The 22,913-nt window shown below is 42.7% G+C and overlaps 1 protein-coding gene across 5 annotated transcripts in view; it reads left to right on the top strand.

The window, feature by feature from the left end:
• The window catches only part of armc2 (armadillo repeat containing 2), a 29,443-nt gene that overhangs the window by 3,649 nt on the left and 2,881 nt on the right, over positions 1-22,913 (top strand). For 4 of the 5 annotated variants that reach the window (XM_046292172.1, XM_046292170.1, XM_046292167.1 and 1 more), the window contains 11 exons: positions 2,210-2,289; positions 3,013-3,132; positions 5,110-5,294; positions 5,484-5,586; positions 8,188-8,411; positions 9,717-9,862; positions 10,267-10,366; positions 11,343-11,679; positions 13,034-13,156; positions 16,526-16,639; positions 18,463-18,595. In XM_046292172.1, coding sequence (XP_046148128.1) covers positions 2,210-2,289; positions 3,013-3,132; positions 5,110-5,294; positions 5,484-5,586; positions 8,188-8,411; positions 9,717-9,862; positions 10,267-10,366; positions 11,343-11,679; positions 13,034-13,156; positions 16,526-16,639; positions 18,463-18,595 — 1,665 coding nt within the window. The remainder of the gene's footprint in view (positions 1-2,209; positions 2,290-3,012; positions 3,133-5,109; positions 5,295-5,483; positions 5,587-8,187; positions 8,412-9,716; positions 9,863-10,266; positions 10,367-11,342; positions 11,680-13,033; positions 13,157-16,525; positions 16,640-18,462; positions 18,596-22,913) is intronic. The other variant, XM_046292171.1, reaches the window with a different exon arrangement.

Here is a 22,913-nt window from a genome sequence, read left to right as displayed (position 1 = left end):
TTTCTATTCTCGTCTCTTTTTTCCATATTTTTTTTCTTGAATTTTTCTTACTGTTTTACTCACAATGGATTCCATGTCACCAGTACTGCATAGTGGTGAATTATACCTCCTATTCTTACATTTCACATCCCCGGCCCTTGGCCTTCGCCACCCTCTTTGTCACACCTTCAGTGTGTCCAATTCAAAGGACTTTAACTACGCACCCCCACCTCCTCTGCTTTCTCACTCATTTTGGTTCTCAGAATGCCTTCATGTTTATTCAAGGTATTTCATGAATTTCTCCTAAGTGTTATAAAATATTATATAACCTTTTAGCTACCCCCATCTAGGCCTAATAAGTCAAACTCATTATTCAGGTCAGGTATCTGTCTTTAAGCAGGATTTCCCAAACTCGGTCCTGGGGCCTCCCATGGGTGCACATTTTGTTTTTGGCCAAGCACTAGACAGCTGACTCAAATAATCTTAGCTGGATGATGGGTTGATTTGAATCAGTTGTGAGTCTGTTGTGTAGTGCTAGTGCAAAACCCAAAACGTGCACCCATGGGAGGCCCCAGGACCGAGTTTGGGAATCCCTGGTTTAAAGGGATCCTAGTTTCCCACCCAAACTACCTTCTCAGCCAAAGCCCTTCTTAATAAAATAGGTCTATCTATCTGTTATCACCATCACTGACTGGTCAGCCTTATACCTCCACAGTCAGTAGAGGCTAGAACACTGTTTCTTTCTACCGACCTCATCAGGAGAATGTCAGTTACGTAGGCATAACTCCAGGCGTGAGGACGGGCCTGTCATTAAAATCCATCCTTTCCATCGATTAGCTATAGCTGCTGGCGAACAACCATTAAACACTTTTACTTAGAAACCAAGATCCCCACAGGTTTACTGAGAACCAAAAATCCAAGCCAGGAATCCTTTTCAGAACTTAGACCAACCCATCTTAGAGAGAGGGGAATGGAAAGCGACAGAAAAGGGAGAGTGAGGGTTTGAGCCAGGGGTGAGAGCGAAGGAGATTGATATAACAAATTGATCTACAGAGTGAACGATTTAAAGTTGGAATGAGTAGTGCATGCTGAAGAAATGGAAAAAAAGTGAGTGAGAGATTAGACATTGGCTGCTTCTTTTTCTCCAATAAGCCTGGGCTTTATAGCTCCAAATGGATGTCTATTAGATTTGGGTGCCCATCTGGGCATGGCTGGCATCAGCATAGCAGTGTTTCTGCTGGGACTGACTGACTGACTGTCTGCTGTCCATTGGCTAGACCCTGCCCAGGCCCAAAGACACAGATGAGATCATGTCTCTAAGAATGCACTATTACACACAGAGGCCCTATTATCATGCCCTAATCCTATCACACAGACCCCATGACCCCTCTCTCCCACTCTCACTCGCTCTCTCTCTCCCTCACTCTTTCTGTCTCTCTCTCTCCATGTGTATTTGTGCATCTCCCTCTTTTTCTCTCTCTCTGAAATGTAGAATAACATTCACCTCTGCTCTCGGGGCTTGTGTTTTATGATCTAGTCTATGCCCTGTGTACCAGCCTCAGTACTGTCCGTAAGTCATCCAATAGATGCTTTAGCCCTTGAGGGAGTTTTAAGTTCCATGGAGAATTGTACTTATAGTAGGGACATTATAGCACTGTCAATATCAATTTGAACATCAATGACAACAAACAGACAGTGAACGGGAACAGTGCAGATTAAAACAGCATGTTATTGTTGTTACTGTCTGTTCTCTAACTGAAACTGACTGGTGAGTAGTCACAGTGACAAAACATGAATGGCTTGAACCACAAAGCTGAGGTCTGAGTTCTTGTTGCAATGGGGACACCAAGTGGTGGCTGAAGGAACTGGTCACATATCTTATTTAACTAGGCAAGTCGGTTAAGAACAAATTCTTATTTTCAATGACGGCCTAGGAACAGTGGGTTAACTGCCTGTTCAGGGGCAGAACGACAGATTGCTATCTTGTCAGCTCTGGGATTCGAACCTTCCAGTTATTAGTCCAACGCTCTAACCACTAGGCTATCCTACCGCCCCATGTATCTAGCAATACAACCAGTCGTTTCCAAACTACAGTATTATGCACTGTGAGTGACCCATCTTTGAAAATGTCTTACATCTCAGTTAACAATAGTTAATCAGCCAAGACCTAACAGGTTCTGAGCCACCATTTTGGTAAAGACCTCTTATGTGTGTTTATGTCAAATTGCAGTGGACTCAGGTTCCATGGTGGTGTTGACTCATCTATTAGACCAGGCGAAGGAACAGGAGCAGGAGCCGGGGCCAGAACAGGTTAGTCCTGATTCACTAAGTGAATACTAGCTTAGTTCAATAGTTTACTGAACCATACAGTTCTAACTGTACGTTAGGATCAATATGTCCAGCAGCGAACCAACAGAGCCTGCGAAGGTAGCCTACACCAGGCCAATTGTTAAACCTATTGTTAAATCTACCATCCAGGTTGGTTGGCTGTAGATGTGTGTGTCACCCTGACTTTGAAGGATGTTTTATTTTATTTGAGCTTAAATCAAAGTCATAGTTGGTTTAATGTCTACATACTGGTTGAGGATATATTAAGCTGCTAAATGAAAAGAACCAAGAATGTAATGTTCATCTCATCTCCAGCATAACCACCTTTTCTTTCCTCAACTGTGAGAGCTTAACAGTGTGTCACACTTTGATCATGCAGGGTGTTGTTGCTGAAAGGCCTCACTCACACACTTTCTGTAAGCAGCAACTAATGGCTGTTGGTCTGTAGTCATCACCACTGTACCAGGCAGCCAGGCATACAGATATGCAAATATTCACACGCACGCAAGTACACACACAAATCAGAGGAACTATAGATGCGAACGGTGACCTTTCATTGCCGGCATTAAACTTCCTTGGAGATCGATTTATTTTAAGAAGCTGAATTTGTGAACTATACTAAGCCCTCTTGCACCAAGTTGAGCTTTGAGGCATTAATTGTCTGTTTTTCTTTCTTCCCTTTTCATCTCCTTGTTTCTGTGTCAGAGTTAGGAACAGAGTTATGCAACGGAGACAGACCAGCCAGCCAGGAGGCTGAGGACGAATCAGTGGTGTGGAATGTTAAGATTTTCCCTCTGTTGCAAGAGCTGGAGTCCATCGCTGCAGGTAGTGTTCTGTTTGCTATGAATGAACCCCAAACAAAAGTACAAACAGATGTTAGTCACATAACATTCTTCTCAATATAGGACAATGATGATTGGACAGTGTTGGATTGCAATTCTTTCCCTAATGCATCTATGTTGTCCTGTACAAAAAGCACTTCTTTCGTAAATGCACAAATAATTTAGACGTTTTTGCGAACTGGGCAGATATTGTGAAAACAGGACTGAAATTAAGTTTATCCTGTGATTTGAATATAGTTTCTCATGTGCTATTCAGCTGATTTCCTTTTCAGGCTAATATGTAAGTTAATAAAAATAGATCAGTGTTGGTAGAAAAACACACACACATGAAAAAAGTTAACACGGAGCCATTTTAACAGTTGAAGAAAGCAAAACAAACTAGTGTTGTGTTTGGCATCCCTTCAGAATTCTCCGAGTTTGACTTTGCAGTCTGATTACTGCAAAATTAATTATAGGTCTGTAAATATTTTAACACTTTTGAAATATTTATTGTACCAAGTACCTCCTGGCTCATGCATTTCAGATTGCCTGTGATATTGCAATATGTTGAGTCGAGTGTGTGGCCAACCTTTCTGGAAAGAGGAAATTGGCCATATTTTTTTAGACAGAAGGAAAACATATATATTTTACCTGGAAAAGCACCCCAACCTCTCTTTTCCTCTCAGTAATATACAGGATGTTAATCATGCATATTCACTGGGGGCCAAATCCTAACATAAGATATGTGTGCATAACTCTGTGTGCATGTGAATAAATAATGCATGTCAGTGGTATATTTGCACAAATACAGTGGGGCAAAACAGTATTTAGTCAGCCACCAATTGTGCAAGTTCTCCTACTTAAAAAAGATGAGGCCTGTCATTTTCATCATAGGTACACTTCAAGAATGACAGACAAAATGAGAAAGAAAAATCCAGAAAATCATATTGTAGGATTTTTTATGAATTTATTTGCAAATTATGGTGTAAAATAAACTTTTGTTATTGACCAAATACTTATCTCAATACTTTGTTATATACCCTTTGTTGGCAATGAGAGGTCAATGTTTTCTGTAAATCTTCACGAGGTTTTCACACACTGTTGCTGGTATTTTGGCCATGCAGATCTCCTCTAGAGCAGTAATGTTTTGGGGCTGTTGCTGGGCAACATGGACTTTCAACTCCCTCCAAAGATTTTCTATGGGGTTGAGATCTGGAGACTGGCTAGGCCACTCCAGGACCTTGAAGTGCTTCTTACGAAGCCACTCCTTCGTTGCCTGGGCGGTGTGTTTGGGATCATTGTCATGCTGAAAGACCCAGCCACGTTTCATCTTCAATGCCCTTGCTGATGGAAGGAGGTTTTCACTCAAAATCTCACGATACATGGCCCCATTCATTCTTTCCTTTACACGGATCAGGCGTCCTGGTCCCTTGGCAGAGAAACAGCCCCAAAGCATGATGTTTCCACCCCCATGGTTCACAGTAGGTATCATGTTCTTTGGATGCAACTCAGCATTCTTTGTCCTCCAAACACGACGAGTTGAGTTTTTACCAAAAAGTTATTTTTTTGTTTCATCTGACCATATTACATTCTCCCAATCTTCTCTGGATCATCCAAATGCTCTCTAGCAAACTTCAGATGGGCCTGGACATGTACTGGCTTAAGCAGGGGGACACGTCTGGCACTGCAGGATCTGAGTTTCTGGTGTCCTTTGACAGCTCTTTGGTCTTGGCCATAGTGGAGTTTGGAGTGTGACTGTTTGAGGTTGTGGACAGGTGTCTTTTATACTGATAACAAGTTCAAACAGGTGCCATTAATACAGGTAACGAGTGGAGGACAGAGGAGCCTCTTAAAGAATAAGTTACAGGTCTGTGAGAGCCAGAAATCTTGCTTGCTTGTAGGTGACCAAATACTTATTTTACTTATTTGCCCCACTATGTCTAAGTTTACATATTTTTCTTAATCATGTGCCTCTCCTCAGGTGGATCCGAGGATGCCGTGGAGCGGCTGTGTGACGCGTGTGACTGTCTCCATGGCGCCCTGGCAGAGCAAGGCATGCTGGGCCGGCGTTGCAGGAAGAGAGCGGGACTTCTTAGGGCGCTGTTCTGCCTCATCGACCTCAATTCCGCACAACTCAACCTGCAGCTCGCCAAACTCACCCTAGAGGTGAGTACAAACAATGTCATCATGATGATTCTATTTTTCCCATCTCTTCCTTGCCCTAATACACAACAGTAGTTTAAACAGACCTGCCCTTAGTTAGCTTTGTTGGGTGACATCCTTAGTACAAAGCAACAGCGTAAAGTTCCTGGCTTATGTGTTAGAATTATTTTTGTCTAATGACTTGTTGTTCAGCTGAACGTCAGTGGAAAAAATCTGCTGAACATCTGTAAACTCATCTTCAAGATCAGCCGCAGTGAGAGCAATGATATCCTCTTCCAGAACAACTCCATCATAGGTAACACATTGACACACTTAACAGTATGTGTGTATAATGTTAATTATATACAGTGCCAGTCAAAAGTTTGGACACCAACTAATTGTATTATTTTCTACATTGTAGAATAGTAGTGAAGACATCAAAACAATGAAATATCATGTAGTAAACAAAGTGTTAAACAAATCAAACTATATTTTATGAGATTCTTCAAAGTAGCCACCATTTACCTTTGACAGCTTTGCACACTCTTGGCATTCTCTCAACCAGCTTCACCTGGAATGCTTCTCCAAGTCTTGAAGGAGTTCCCACATATGCTGAGCACTTGTTGGCTGCTTTTCCTTTACTCTGCGGTCCAACTCATCCCAAACCATCTCAAATGGGTTGAGGTCCGGTGATTTGTGGAGGCCAGGTCATCTGATGCAGCACTCCATCACTCTCCTTCTTGGTTAAATAGCCCTTACACAGCCTGGAGGTGTGTTGGGTCATTGTCCAGTTGAAAAACAAATTATAGTCCCACTAAGCGCAAACAAATCAAATCAAATCAAATTTATTTATATAGCCCTTCGTACATCAGCTGATATCTCAATGTGCTGTACAGAAACCCAGCCTAAAACCCCAAACAGCAAACAATGCAGGTGTAAAAGCACGGTGGCTAGGAAAAACTCCCTAGAAAGGCCAAAACCTAGGAAGAAACCTAGAGAGGAACCGGGCTATGTGGGGTGGCCAGTCCTCTTCTGGCTGTGCCGGGTAGAGATTATAACAGAACATGACCAAGATGTTCAAATGTTCATAAATGACCAGCATGGTCAAATAATAATAAGGCAGAACAGTTGAAACTGGAGCAGCAGCACAGTCAGATGGACTGGGGACAGCAAGGAGCCATCATGTCAGGTAGTCCTGGGGCACGGTCCTAGGGCTCAGGTCCTCCGAGAGAGAGAAAGAAAGAGAGAATTAGAGAGAGCATATGTGGGGTGGCCAGTCCTCTTCTGGCTGTGCCAGGTGGAGATTATAACAGAACGTGGCCAAGATGTTCAAATGTTCATAAATGACCAGCATGGTTGAATAATAGTAAGGCAGAACAGTTGAAACTGGAGCAGGAGCATGGCCAGGTGGACTGGGGACAGCAAGGAGTCCTCATGTCAGGTAGTCCTGGGACATGGTCCTAGGGCCCAGGCCAGTTGAAACTGGAGCAGCAGCATGGCCAGGTGGACTGGGGACAGCAAGGAGTCATCATGTCAGGTAGTCCTGGGGCATGGTTCTAGGGCTCAGGTCCTCCGAGAGAGAGAAAGAAAGAGAGAAGGAGAGAATTAGAGAACGCACACTTAGATTTACACAGGACACCGAATAGGACAGGAGAAGTACTCCAGATAAACAAACTGACCCTAGCCCCCCGACACATAAACTACTGCAGCATAAATACTGGAGGCTGAGACAGGAGGGGTCAGGAGACACTGTGGCCCAATCCGAGGACACCCCCCGGACAGGGCCAAACAGGAAGGATATAACCCCACCCACTTTGCCAAAGCACAGCCCCCACACCACTAGAGGGAAATCTTCAACCACCAACTTACCATCCTGAGACAAGGCCGAGTATAGCCGACAAAGATCTCCGACACGGTACAACCCAAGGGGTGGGGGGGGGAACCCAGACAGGCCGACCACAACAGTGAATCAACCCACCCAGGTGACGCATCCCCCCCCGCAAACCAGATGGTATGGCGTATTGCTGAAAAATGCTGTGGTAGCCATGCTGGTTAAGTGTGCCTTTTTAATTCTAAATAAATCACAGACAGTGTCACCAGCAAAGCACCATCATACCTCCTCCTCCATACTTCACTGTGGGAACCCCACATGCAGAGATAATCCGTTCACCTACTCAAGTCTTCCTTTCCTGTGGCAGTCCTTATGAGAGCCAGTTTCATCATAGTGCTTGATGGTTTTTGCGACTGCACGTTCAAAGTTCTCAAACTTTTACAGATTGACTGACCTTCATGTCTTATTAAATTTGTAAGTCGCTCTGGATAAGAGCGTCTGCTAAATGACTTAAATGTAAATGTAAATGTAAATAATGATGGACTGTCGTTTATTTGCTTATTTGAGTTGTTCTTGCCATAATATGTAAAAGACCATCTTCTGTATACCACCCCTACCTTGTCACAACACAACTGATTGGCTCAAACGGATTAAGAAGGAAAGAAATTCCACAAAGTAACTTTTAACAAGGCACACTTGTTAATTTAAATGCATTCCAGGTGACTACCTCATGAAACTGATTGAGAGAATGCCAAGCTGTGATCGAGGTAAAGGGTTGCTACTTTGAAGATTCTCAAATATAAAATATATTTTGATTTGTTTAACAATGTTTGGGGTTACTGCCTGATTCAATGTGTTATTTCATAGTTTTGATGTCTTCACTATTATTCTACAATGTAGAAAATAGTAAAAATTAAGAAAAACCCTGGAATGAGTAGGTACGGTATGTCCAAACTTTTGGTTGTTACTGTATGTTTGAATGTTGTTTTTACCTGTGTAAGGTTGTATTAAAAGCAGCTCGTGTTGTGAGGTTGGAGTGATGTGTGTTAACAAGTGTGTGTGTGTGTGACTTTGTATTATGTCCAGATTCGCTGCTGTGTATGCTGCGCTGTGAGGATGTGTGTGTGTCTGGGGAGGCTGTGTTGTACTGTGTGGGCACTCTGAAGTTCCTCTCAGGGAACTCTGCCCTCCTCAGGCTCCTATTGGCCAAGGACTGTGTGGGTGTGGCCACCCTGCTCATACAGAAGCTCCACCCACTGTCCCAACCTGACCACACTCAGTTCACCATCGGAGGACACATCCATGTACAGGTGAGATTGTAGAAGATACCCCGAACCAGTTACATAAACACTATGGTAAAGGCCCGGTAGAGCTGACTCCAAATCAGTCAAAGGCAGTTTTTTTAGCTAAGTTCCTCGACATTTGAAGAACAGCTGGACAGTTAACTTTTCAGTTGAAGTTTTTAAAAAACGTAACAAAGCAAAACATTAAAAGGAACAAAATGTGAAATATTCCGTTTTAAGGAACTTCTCATTTCTGGTGATGGTAACTTTTTAATTGTCCTATTCCTGCTATTAGGAATTATGCTTTTGTTTCTGTCTGCTGCTCCATAATATTCTGATTTGTTCGGACCATAACACACACAGCTCTGCTCCACAGTACAGTATGTTTCATTCTATAGAAAATCACTACTTCCATCTTCAATCTGATTAACTGATTAAGATAACATCCTGAGTTAGAGTTTAGCAGATGATTTGATATGAAACGATACGCAGCGGCCTGTCTGGCTGCTTGTTATGCTGTTGGTAGTCAGAGGGAACTGAGAGTGTTGTCATTTCAGCGCTACTGCTGGCAACGCTCTGTGTAGTGTTGGAAATCAAATCAAATGTATTTATATAGCCCTTCGTACATCAGCTGATATCTCAAAGTGCTGTACAGAAACCCAGCCTAAAACCCCAAACAGCAAGCAATGCAGGTGTAGAAGCACGGTGGCTAGGAAAAACTCCCTAGAAAGGCCAAAACCTAGGAAGAAACCTAGAGAGGAACCAGGCTATGTGGGGTGGCCAGTCCTCTTCTGGCTGTGCCGGGTGGAGATTATAACAGAACATGGCCAAGATGTTCAAATGTTCATAAATGACCAGCATGGTCGAATAATAACAAGGCAGAACAGTTGAAACTGGAGCAGCAGCACAGTCAGGTGGACCGGGGACAGCAAGGAGTCATCATGTCAGGTAGTCCTGGGGCATGGTCCTAGGGCTCAGGTCCTCCGAGAGAGAGAAAGAAAGAAAGAATTAGAGAGAGCATGTGTGGGGTGGCCCGTCCTCTTCTGGCTGTGCCAGGTGGAACTGAGAGTGTTGTCATTTCAGCGCTACTGCTGGCAACGCTCTGTGTAGTGTTGGAAATCATTTTCCTTCACGATAGAGTCATTTATAGGGTCTTTGAATAACTTCCGCTCCTTCTGTCAAAAAGGTTGAAGATTACTGGAGATATTGTTACATCAGGTGCAACTGGCAAAGACCATCTACAATAAATCATCAGTTCTCTTGGTTCCGCTCTCATCACCATTGCCTCACATGCTCTCTCGCTCTTTCTCTCTCCACTTCTGACCCTTGCAGTTGACAGCAACCCTGAGGAACCTGGCTGACCTCCCCGAGTCCCGCCCCCTTTTCATCTCCCACGGCACCCTGGCAGAACTGTGCCTGGTGCTGCGCCATCACCACGGAGACCAGGACATCTGCACCAACATTGCCAGGGTGTTCAGGTAACACACACACACACTGTACATCTAAAACCTCTCAAAAGTTATATTCAACTGTTTCATTGAGGGTGGCACAGTACAGTCCTCATGCCATTGGACATGGTGCATGTTGTGTATTTCTTTTTAGTCTGTAAACATGAAGTGATGGTTAAATATGTCTCAAAGACTTTTCCCAACTTCATCAGCCACTCTGAACTGTTATTCCTCATTAAAAAAAAAACACATTTACAGTTCATCCTATCTTATAATATGAATGAACAGTTCACTATCTCAGCGAATGATTATAAAACCATGTAGCACTCCCTATTTCCACACCTAATGCCAATAAAACCAATCCCTCTAGTAAAACAGTCCAGTGAGAGTCTATCTGGTCAGTGTTATTTATTGTCCCTCTGTCTGTCCTCCAGTAAACTGTCCTCCTACTCTGAGTGCTGCCTGGTTCTGGCCCAGACCCCGGGCTGCTACACACTATTTATAGAACTGTTGAGCAAACACCAGTGGAAACAGGTGAGCCCTGTGTGTGTACTGTGGTATAGGAAGCAGATTAGCCTATTCACTCCCAGTGTTTATACTGTTCATCGACTAAGCCTGTTTACCTTGAGCAAGTTGTTTATGTACTCCAAGTCCCAGTACATTTACAGCAGTGTGTGTGTGCTTTGACTTTAATCAGCGTCCCAGGAGAAATTGAGGAAGTCATCCTGCCCTTCCTCAGGGAGACTGGGTGGGGAGGATCTAAATCACCCAGGGAATAAACAACACACAGCAGGGTAGCTAACACACACACACACACACACACACACACACACACACACACACACACACACACACACACACACACACACACACACACACACACACACACACACACACACACACACACACACACACACACACACACAGTGGGCACACACATGCTAGACACAGTAGATATCCCCCATTAATACACATAGACACACGGTTGATCACATTGTGTCCTGAATAGCCCTTTGACAGGACAGCCTGTACAGTACAGTACAGCCCAGTCCATCCCAGCCACACTTGCCAGTCAGCCCAGCCAGGACTAGGGTAACTCTAGGGCAACGGGAAGGATGTTTGTGACACCCATTTTAGGGGAGGGGCGGTGTGCGTTTGAGAAACAAACGTGGTGGTATACGTTTTCTTCTGCTTTTGAGGTAATTTGTTGGTCTTTGTCGTTGTGGTAGGGGAGAAATTGTAAATGAATGTAATGCCATATCTGATGGGAGAAATGACTGTATTATTCTCTGTAACCAAGGTATGTGTTTATGTGGATCACACACACACACACACACACACACACACACACACACACACACACACACACACACACACACACACACACACACACACACACACACACACACACACACACACACACACACACACACACACACACACACACACACACACACACACTACACTGAAACACATTCAAGGCCCCTCCCTCTGTCTCCCCTCCACACAGGACCTGGTGGTGCGTCTGCTCTTCACTCTGGGTAACCTAACGTCTCGGAGCAGTGAGGCCAGAAAGCACCTCTTCACGGCTGAGGGATGTATGTCCGTGCTCCTGGGGCTCTACCACACCTACCACGGGAGGTGGGACCCACCGCCCGCACACACACCCCGCACACCTCCAGCCAGGGACACCTGTAACCCCTGCACCCCTTTCTTGGGATGGTGGGAGAGCAAGGACGTGCTGGTGAAGCTGGTCAGGGTACTGGCTAATATGTCCATCCACCCTGCAGTGGGACCGACCCTGGCAGCTAACACAGACCTAATACATTACCTGCTGAACACACTGGGTAAGTTTCAGCACTTTGAGGGTAATGTAAGGCTGAAATATGACCCCATAATCTTCTCATAACATCGCCATAATGTTCTCATAATGTCTCCATAACATTACCATAATGATCCTATAACATCCCCATAATGTTCCCATCTCCATAGTGTCCCTGGTTGTACTGAATCTTTCTATTCACTAGGGTCAGTTAGTTAGCTAACTAGCTAGCTAGCGCTCAAGACAGTAGTACATTATTTGTTTAACCCTTAGGTGCTCCGTCACCAGATGAATAAAAATGTGCAAACCCTTTATAATGTAAAACTCTGTACAGTCAGTCCTTCTTTGGTACCACAGCTTCCTGTGTGCTGGGAACAAGTGGCAAATATCTAACACCTATTTCATTTTTCCATTCTAGCCTTCGTTCTTTCGATATTTTTTGTGCACGTCCTTTTTCAGTTTGGGTCCATTTGCAGAAAAGAGCCAGAGAGAGCAGAATGTTCTGTTCTCTTGAGAGCCTGGGGTTGGTTCTTGTGAAACTCCTAGGTGGTTAGAATGGTTTCAGGACTGACTGACTGGTATAGGCCATGTTCAGGTGGGTGTGAAATTCTTAGTTTCTCAACTGTGAGCTCTTATCTTCCACCTCCCTCCCACACACTGTACGTGACTGGGTATGGGGAGATGGAGAGAGAATGACAGAGAGAAATAGAGGGCCATATGCAGATGGTGGTAAAGACAAAGGTATGGACATTTGAAGAAAGAGAGGGTGAGTGTGAAACCAAGTAAAGAAAGAATGGGAAAAATAGCAAAACAGAAAGTAGATTGTGAGAGCCAGACAGACCGAAGAGATCCGCACTGGCTGTGGACATAAGTCAGGCATTTCAATAATATCCTGTTTTAATCACAGTTTATGATGCATGCTGCTTTACATTTAGAGAGAGGAGGAGAAATTCTCCACCACACTAAAGGGCCTTTCCAATCAGACCCAGAAACGAAACACACACTATGATGCAGGCACTCAGTACGACCGCAATATCTGTGATATACAGAATGACCGAATAAGCAACATCTGCTTCAAAATCCAGAACACATTCTGTTTTCAACCGCTTGCATCTTTTTAAAATGTTCTGCACAAGTTTGTTGGAAATGATACCCACATTTATTGGGTACATTTCCTGCAGATAACATGTAGCTAAGTGAATTTTTCATATTTAATAGTTACTATTTTCACACGTTTTACTATAACTGCCTTCATTTGACCTATATATTCTGTTCTTGCTGTTCTGCAAGAACAACAGATCTTTTTTCTACAGTAAATGCATCCAATGTTTTAATTCTCCCTGCTGTAAAGTGTGTGTGTGTGTGTGTGTGTGTGTCAGAGCTCAGGTCCATGCAGGAAAGTGAGGAGCTTCTGGTGAACGTGGCTGCCACCATCAACAACCTGTCCTTTTATCAGGAAGACAGCTCAGTGGTCAGAAACAGAGGACTCACTGTTGCCAAGTGTAAGAGAGTGAGAGTGTGTTTGTGCGTGTGTGGAAGTTTACATACACCTTAGGCAAATATATTTAAACTCAGTTTTCCACAATTCCTGACATTTAATTCTAGTAAAAAATCCCTTTCTTAGGTCAGTTAGGATCACCACTTTATTTTAGGACTGTGAAATGTCAGAATAGTAGAAGAGAGAATGGTTTATTTCAGCTTTTATTTCTTTCACATTCCCAGTGGGTCAGAAGTTTATATAGTTTATATAGTTTTCGGTAGCATTGCCTTTAAAATTTTTAACTTGGGTCAAATGTTTCGGGCAGCCTTCCACAAGCTTCCCACAATAAGTTGAATTTTGTCCCATTCCTCCTGACAGAGCTCAGGTTTGTAGGCCTCCTTGCTCACACAAGCTTTTTCAGTTCTGCCCACAAATGTTCTACAGGATTGAGGTCAGGGCTTTGTGATGGCCACTCCAACACCTGAACTTTGTTGTCCTTAAGCCGTTTTGCCACAACTTTGGAAGTATGCTTGGGGTCGTTGTCCATTTGGAAGACCCATTAGCGACTAAGCTTTCACTTCCTGACTGATGTCTTGAGATGTTGCTTCAATATATCCACATAATTTCCCTTCCTTGTGATGCCATCTATTTTGTGAAGTGCACCAGTCCTTTCTGCAGCAAAGCACCCCCACAATATGATGCTGCACCCCCGTGCTTCACGGTTGGGATGTTGTTCTTTTGGCTTGCAAGCCTACCCCTTTTTCCTCCAAACATAACGAAAGTCATTATGGCCTAACTGTTCTATTTTTGTTTCACCAGACCAGCGGACATTTCTCCAAAAAGTACGATCTTTGTCCCCATATGCAGTTGCAAACCGTAGTCTGGCTTTTTTATGGCGGTTTTGGAGCAGTGGCTTCTTCCTTGTTGAGCGGCCTTTAAGGTTATGTCGATATAGGACTTGTTTTACTGTGGATATAGATGCTTTTGTACACGTTTCCTCCAGCATCTTCACAAGGTCCTTTGCTGTTGTTCTGGGATTGATTGCACTTTTCGCACCAAAGACAGTCTCTTTCCTGAGCGGTATGATGGCTGCGTGGTCCCTTGGTTTTCATACATGTGTACTATTGTTTGTACAGATGAACATGGTACCTTCAGGCGTTTGGAAATTGCTCCCAAGGATGAACTAGACTTCTGGAGGTCTACATTTATTTTCTGAGAACTTGGCTTATTCCTTTTGATTTTCCCATGATGTCAAGCAGAGGCACTGAGTTTTGAAGGTAGACCTTGAAATACATCCACAGGTACATCTCCAATTGAATCAAATGATGTCAATTAGCCTAACAGAAGCTTCTACAGCCATGACATCTTTTCAGAAATGTTCCAAGCTGTTTAAAGGCACAGTCAACTTGGTGTATGTAAACTTCTTACCCACTGGAATTGTGGTCCAGTGAAATAATCTGTCTATAAACAGTTGTTGGAAAAATTACTTGTCATGCACAAAGTAGATGTCCTAACCTACTTGCCAAAACTATAGTTTGGTGACAAGAAATTTGTTGAGTGGTTGTAAAAATGAGTTTTAATGACCTAAGTGAATGTAAACTTCTGACTTCAACTGTATATACAGTGGAGCAAAAAAGTTTAGTCAACCACCAATTGTGCAAGTTCTCCACTTAAAAAGATGAGAGAGGCCTGTAATTTTCATCATAGGTACACTTCAAGTATGGCAGACAAAAAGAGAAAAAAAAAATTGAGAAAATCACATTGAAGGATTTTTAATTAATGTATTTGCAAATTATGGAGGAAAGGTCACCTACTTTGGTCACCTACAAAAAAAGCAAGATTTCTGGCTCTCACAGACCTTCTTTAAGAAGCTCCTCTGTCCTCCATTCGTTACCTGTATTAATGGCACCTGTTTGAACTTGTTATCAGTATAAAAGACACCTGTCTACAACCTCAAACAGTCACACTCCAAACTCTACTATGGCCAAGACCAAAGAGCTGTCAAAGGACACCAGAAACAAAATTGTAGACCTGCACCAGGCTGCAAAGACTGAAACTGCAATAGGTAAGCAGCTTGGTTTGAAGAAAAATAACTGTGGGAACAATTATTAGGAAATGGAAGACATATAAGACCACTGATAATATCCCTCGATCTGGGGCTCCACGCAAGATCTCACCCCGTGGGGTCAAAATTATCTCACCCCGTGGGGTCAAAAATCCCAGAACCACACGGGGTGACCTAGTGAATGACCTGCAGAGAGCTGGGACCAAAGTAACAAAGCCTACCATCAGTAACACACTACGCCGCCAGGGACTCAAATCCTGCAGTGCCAGACGTGTCCCCCTGTTTAAGCCAGTACATGTCCAGGCCCGTCCGAAGTTTGCTAGAGAACATTTGGATGATCCAGAAGAAGATTGGGAGAATGTCACATGGTCAGATGAAACCAAAATATAACTTTTTGGGTAAAACTCAACTCGTCGTGTTTGGAGGACAAAGAATGCTGAGTTGCAGCCAAAGAACACCATACCTACTGTGAAGCATGGGGGTGGAAACATCATGCTTTGGGGCTGTTTTTCTGCAAAGGGACCAGGACGACTGAACCGTGTAAAGGAAAGAATGAATGGGGCCATGTATCGTGAGATTTTGAGTGAAAACCTCCTTCCATCAGCAAGGACATTGAAGATGAAACGTGGCTGGGTCTTTCAGCATGACAATGATCCCAAACACACCCCCCGGGCAACGAAGGAGTGGCTTCGTAAGAAGCATTTCAAGGTCCTGGAGTGGCCTAGCCAGTCTCCAGATCTCAAACCCATAGAAAATCTTTGGAGGGAGTTGAACGTCCGTGTTGCCCAGCAACAGCCTCAAAACATCACTGCTCTAGAGGAGATCTGCATGGAGGAATGGGCCAAAATACCAGCAACAGTGTGTGAAAACCTCGTGAAGACTTACAGAAAGCGTTTGACCTCTGTTATATACCCTTTGTTGGCAATGACAAAGTATTGAGAAACTTTTGTTATTGACCAAATACTTATTTTCCACCATAATTTGCAAATAAATTCATTTAAAAAACCTACAATGTCATTTGATTTTCCCATGATGTCAAGCAGAGGCACTGAGTTTTGAAGGTAGACCTTGAAATACATCCACAGGTAGTGAAAATGATGAAAATTACAGGCCTCTCTCATCTTTTTAAGTGGGAGAACTTGCACAATTGGTGGCTGACTAAATACTTTTTTGCCCCAGTGTGTGTGTGTGTGGCTGTTTTTTGTATGCTAGGCCTAAGTGTTTGTGTGGCTGTGGTGTCTCTTTTTATATTTACTGTCTCACTCCCTTGCTCTCTCCCTCCCCCCCGCTCTTTCTCCATTCCTCCCTCCCTCTATCTCTCTGTAGTGTTGTTGAAGCTGCTCCTCAGCTCCAGTATTGATGGGATGCTGGAGGCCACGCATGTGTTTGGCAACCTGTCCCAGTCCAGGGAGGTTTGTGACTTCATCATACAAAACAACGGTGTGTATATGCGTACACACAGTGCCTTGCGAAAGTATTCGGCCCCCTTGAACTTTGTGACCTTTTGCCACATTTCAGGCTTCAAACATAAAGATATAAAACTTTTTTTTGTGAAGAATCAACAAGTGGGACACAATCATGAAGTGGAACGACATTTATTGGATATTTCAAACTTTAACAAATCAAAAACTGACATATTGGGCGTCACTTTCAGTGCAGCAAACTCTCTCCAGAAGTTCAGTGAGGATCTCTGAATTATCCAATGTTGACCTAAATGACTAATGATGATAAATACAATCCACCTGTGTGTAATCAAGTCTCCGTATAAATGCACCTGCAATGTGATAGTCTCAGAGGTCCGTTAAAAGCGCAGAGAGCATCATGAAGAACAAGGAACATACCAGGCAGGTCCGAGATACTGTTGTGAAGAAGTTTAAAGCTTGATTTGGATACAAAAAGATTTCACAAGCTTTAAACATCCCAAGGAGCACTGTGCAAGCGATAATATTGAAATGAAAGGAGTATCAGACCACTGCAAATCTACCAAGACCTGGCCGTCCCTCTAAACTTTCAGCTCATACAAGGAGAAGACTGATCAGAGATGCAGCCAAGAGGCCTATGATCACTCTGGATGAACTGCAGAGATCTACAGCTGAGGTGGGAGACTCTGTCCATAGGACAACAATCAGTATATTGCACAAATCTGGCCTTTATGGAAGAGTGGCAAGAAGAAAGCCATTTCTTAAAGATATCCATAAAAATTGTTGTTTAAAGTTTGCCGCAAGCCACCTGGGAGACACACCAAACATGTGGAAGAAGGTGCTCTGGTCAGATGAAACAAAAATTGAACTTTTTGGCAACAATGCAAAACGTTATGTTTGGCGTAAAAGCAACACAGCTCGTCACCCTGAACACACCATCCCCACTGTCAAACATGTTGGTGGCTGCATCATGGTTTGGGCCTGCTTTTCTTCAGCAGGGACAGGGAAGATGGTTAAAATTGATGGAAAGATGGATGGAGCCAAATACAGGACCATTCTGGAAGAACCTGATGGAGTCTGCAAAAGACCTGAGACTAGGACGGAGATTTGTCTTCCAACAAGAAAATGATCCAAAACATAAAGCAAAATCTACAATGGAATGGTTCAAAAATAAACATATCCAGGTGTTAGAATGGCCAAGTCAAAGTCCAGACCTGAATCCAATCAAGAATCTGTAGAAAGAACTGAAAACTGCTGTTCACAAATGCTCTCCATCCAACCTCACTGAGCTCTAGCTGTTTTGCAAGGAAGAATGGGAAAACATTTCAGTCTCTCGATGTGCAAAACTGATAGACATACCCCAAGCGACTTACAGCTGTAATCGCAGCAAAGTATTAACTTAAGGGGGCTGAATAATTTTGCACGCCCAATATTTCAGTTTTTGATTTGTTAAAAAAGTTGGAAATATCGAAAAAATGTCTTTCCACTTCATGATTGTGTCCCACTTGTTGTTGATTCTTCACAAAAAAATACAGTTTTATATCTTTATGTTTGAAGCCTGAAATGTGGCAAAAGGTCGCAAAGTTCAAGGGGGCCGAATAGTTTCGCAAGGCACTGTACACACACACAGTGGAGTGAAATGGGGATATGTGTCATGCTCTATTGACGCCTGTTAGACTAAATAAAGGTTGTGCTTTAGGTATTGTATTCTGTGAATACACATGCAGAGCATGCACACGCATGAAATAGAAACCTTTTTCCCCAGATAAACACTGACGCTAAAAGCCTCACCTGTGTTGTACCCCAACCCCTCTTAACCTCTTCTCTCCCTGTCTCCCCCAGTGTACCAATTTATGGTGACTTTGTTGGACTCTAAGAGCCCAGATGTGTGTTTCTCAGCCTGTGGGGTCCTCACTAACCTGGCCCTGAACCCCCCCAGCAGAACCACCCTCACACAGGAGGGAGCACACACCAAGTAAGGAGCACACACAGGAACTTGGAATGATATTAGAGTACTGTATGTGGTCATTTTACTAGGTCTTAACCCCAGTACCACCTTTATGATGCTAAAACATGTTAATTAAGACCTGGTGCTTTTAAGACTCAGTGTAGGCTACTTTACTTGATCTACTAGCCTCTTTTTTTTATTTTTTATTATGTTAATTGAGATTTTTGATAGAATACATTTGATATAATATCTGTTGTAGAGCCTCCCGAGTGGCGCAGGCATTGCATTGTGGTGTTGTGACTTCACTCCAGCCTGGGGTTCGATTCGGTCATTACCGGCCGTGATCGGGAGTCCCATAGGGCTGTGTACAATTGGCCCAGCGTCGTCTGGGTTAGGGGAGGGTTTGGCCGGGGGGCTCATTGCGCTCTAGCGACTCCTTGCAGCGGGCCGGGCGCCTGCAGGCTGACTTCGGTCGTCAGTTGACCTTCATCTCTCTCTCTCTCTCTCTCTCTCTCTCTCTCTCTCTCTCTCTCTCTCTCTCTCTCTCTCTCTCTTTTATTTATATATATCACAAAATTGGGGAGAAAAAATAAATAATATATTACCAGTCAAAAGTGTGGACTAGGGTTGCAAAGGGCCAGAAACTTTCCAGTTAATTTTCCATGGGAAGTTAAGCCCTGGAATTTTGCTAAAATTCATCAAAAAAGTTAACTTATGACAGTGAACCTTTTTTTGTGGGATACACGTAAGTAAATTCTAGGTCTTGTGGCATATTTTGGTTAAACTATACACAATTCAATGAAATTGCAACAACCCTCTGCATGCACAGTGCATTCTTCCATCACATGTTCAGTGTACCTTTCCATCACATGTACAGATGATTCTCAAGATCTTGCACACTAATGAGATTCTATTGAGCCCACACTACTACACTGTCTGAGGACTACATCCTTTCTGGTAAGTTTTGATAACAATACTGGGTGGGGTGAATATATTTTATATGACAACGAGCCATCTCAAACAAGGTTGGAAAGTGACAATGAAGATTAGGCCTTGGGGTCTGTTCAAGAGGTGGACATTGAGGAGGTCCAGGGAGAAGACATGGAAGCCTGAGAGGAAGACAACCAAAGCTTTAGTTTCTAGACAATCATTTTACAGATGTATGTTAAATGTTTTTGGGAGATGTGATGGATCATTCAATATTCCCTTTATTTTGTTGTTCAGTGAAATCATCCCATGTGATGAGTCAACTCACTTAATTAAAGTTCAATTTGTAACTAAATAGTTATTTATATTGGAAAGATGTAATCATTTGCGATTATCTCTACATATGATAAGGTAAACGGTTTATGTCAACCCCTTGGTGTATTCCCTATTTTGCTGCATTTACAACCTGTAATTTAAATGAATTTGGATTTAGATTTCATGTAATGGACATACACAAAATAGTCCAAAAAATTCTACAAAAAAATTGAAGTGGTGCGTGCATATGTATTCATCCCTTTGCTAAGAAGCCCCTAAATAAGATCTGGTGCAACCAATTACCTTCAGAAGTTAAATAAAGTCCCCCTGTGTGCAATCTAAGTGTCACATGATCTGTCACATGTCCTGTTCTGAACGGCCCCAGAGTCTGAAACACCGCTAAGCAAGGGGCACCAGCAAGCAAGTGGCACCATGAAGACCAAGGAGCTCTCCAAACAGGTCAGAGACAAAGTTGTGGAGAAATACAGATCAGGGTTGGGATATAAAAAAATATCAGAAACTTTGAACATCCCATGGAGCACCATTTAAATCCATGATTAAAAAATGTAAAGAATATGGCACCACAACAAACCTGCCATGAGAGGGCCACCCACCAAAACTCACGGACCAGACAAGGGGGGCATTAATCAGAGGCAACAAAGAGACCAAAGATAACCCTGAAGGAGCTGCAAATCTCCACAGCGGAGATTGGAGTGTCTGTCCATAGGTCCACTTTAAGCCATACACTACAGAGCTGGGCTTTACATAAGAGTGGGCAGAAAAAAGCCATTGCTTAAAGAAAAAAATAAGTGGTATGACTTAAAGATTGCTGTACACCAGCGGAACCCATCCAACTTGAAGGAGCTGGGCAGTTTTGCCTTGAAGAATGGGCAAAACTCTCAGTGGCTAGATGTGCCAAGCTTATAGAGACATACCCCAAGAGACTTGCATCTGTAATTGCTGCAAAAGGTGGTTCTACACAGTATTGACTTTGGGGCGGGGGGTTATGAATAGTTATGCACTCTCAAGTTTTCAGTTTTTTTGTGTTATTTCTTCTTTGTTTCACAATTAATTAATATTTTGCATCTTCAAAGTGGTAAATCAAATGTCAGGGCTTTGTGATGCCACAACTTTGGAAGTATGCTTGGGGTCATTGTCCATTTGGAAGACCCATTTGCGACCATGTTGTGTAAATCAAATGATACAAACGCCCCAAAAATCAATTTTAATTCGACATTGTAAGGCAACAAAATAGGAAAAATGCGGTGAATACTTTTTCAAGCCACTGTACATTTTAAATGGTATTAATATTAATTTGCATATACAGTTGAAGTCAGAAGTGTACATACACCTTAGCCAAATACATTTAAACTCAGTTTTTCACAATTCTGGACTTTTAATCCAAGTAAAAATTCCCTTTCTTAGGTCAGTTAAGATCACCACTTTATATTAGGAATGTGAAATGTCAGAATAATAGTAGAGAGAATTATTTATTTCAGCTTTTTTCTTTCATCACTTTCCCAGTGGGTCTGAAGTTTACATACGCTCAATTAGTATTTGGTAGCATTGCCTTTAAATTGTTTAACTTGGATCAAACGTTTTGGGTAGCCTTCCACAAGCTTTCCACAATAAGTTGGGTGAATTTTGGCCCATGGTGTAATTGAGTCAGGTTTGTCTGCCTCCTTGCTCGCACACGTTTTATTCAGTTCTGCCCAGACATTTTCTATGGGATTGAGGTCAGGGCTTTGTGATGGCCACTCCAATACCTGACCTTTGTTGTCCTTAAGCCATTTTGTCACAACTTTGGAAGTATGCTTTGGGTCATTGTCCATTTGGAAGACCCATTTGCGACCAAGCTTTAACTTCACTAGGGTAGGGGGCAGCATTCGGAATTTTGGATGAAAAGCGTGCCCAAATTAAACTGCCTGCTACTCAGGCCCAGATAGGATATGCATATAATTAGTCTATTTGGATAGAAAACACACTAAAGTTTCCAAAACTGTTAAAATAATGTCTGAGTATAACAGAACCGATATGGCAGGTGAAAACCTGAGGAAAATCCAACCAGGAAGTACTATTATTTTGAAAGGCTGTTTTTCCATTGAAAGCCTATCCACCATACAAAGACTTAGGACCCAGTTCACGAGCTCTGTGGCTTCCTCTACACATGGCCAGTCTTTAGGCATTGTTTCACGCTTTTACTCTGAAAAACGAGGGAGATACAGCAGTATCAATCAGTGGCCAGTGGAAATTTCCATTCATCAGCCATATGCCTGATCGGGAACATGCCTTTCTTTCCTATTGATGAAGCTTTTGTCCGGTTAAAATATTATTGATTCTTTATGACAAAAAACAACCGTAGGATTGATTTTAAACATTGTACTTTTTTACAACTTTTTGTCTGGACTTAGTGCACACGCCTTAAGCATTCGGATTACTGGACAAAATGCGTGACCAAAAAGGAGGTATTTGGTCATAAAGAGGGACATTATAGAACATAACAAACATTTATCGTCTAACATGGAGATCTGGGAGTGCCACCAGATGAAGATCATCAAAGGTAAGTGATCCATTGTAATGCTATTTATGACGTTTGTGACACTCTCCTTGGCTGGAAAATGGCTGTGTGGGTTTCTGTGGCTAGGTGCAAAATGACTTGTGTCATGCACAAAGTAGATGTCCTAACCAACTTGCCAAAACTATAGTTTGTTAACAAGACATTTGTGGAGTGGTTGAAACACTTAGTTTGGAGTCATTAAAACTAATTCATGTAAACTTCCGACTTCAACAGTATTTCTGTTAATTACCATATATTCCAGTTAATTCCCACGGAAAATTTCCACCTCTGAATATTCCCCAACATGTGCAACCCTAGTGTGGACACACCGATTCATTCAAGGGTTTTTCTTTATTTTTGCTATTTTCTACGTTGTATAATAATAGTGAAAGACAGCAAAACCATGAAATAATCATGTAGTAACCAAATAAGTGTTAAACAAATCAAAATGTATTTTATATATGAGATTCTTCAAAGTAGCCAACCTTTGCCTTGATAACAGCTTTTCACATTCTTGGCATTCTCTCAACCAGCTTCATGAGGTAG

This window comes from Oncorhynchus gorbuscha, linkage group LG12 (genome assembly GCF_021184085.1).
Source record: "Oncorhynchus gorbuscha isolate QuinsamMale2020 ecotype Even-year linkage group LG12, OgorEven_v1.0, whole genome shotgun sequence".
NCBI lineage: Eukaryota > Metazoa > Chordata > Actinopteri > Salmoniformes > Salmonidae > Oncorhynchus > Oncorhynchus gorbuscha.
This window is presented reverse-complemented; position numbering and strand designations above follow the sequence as displayed.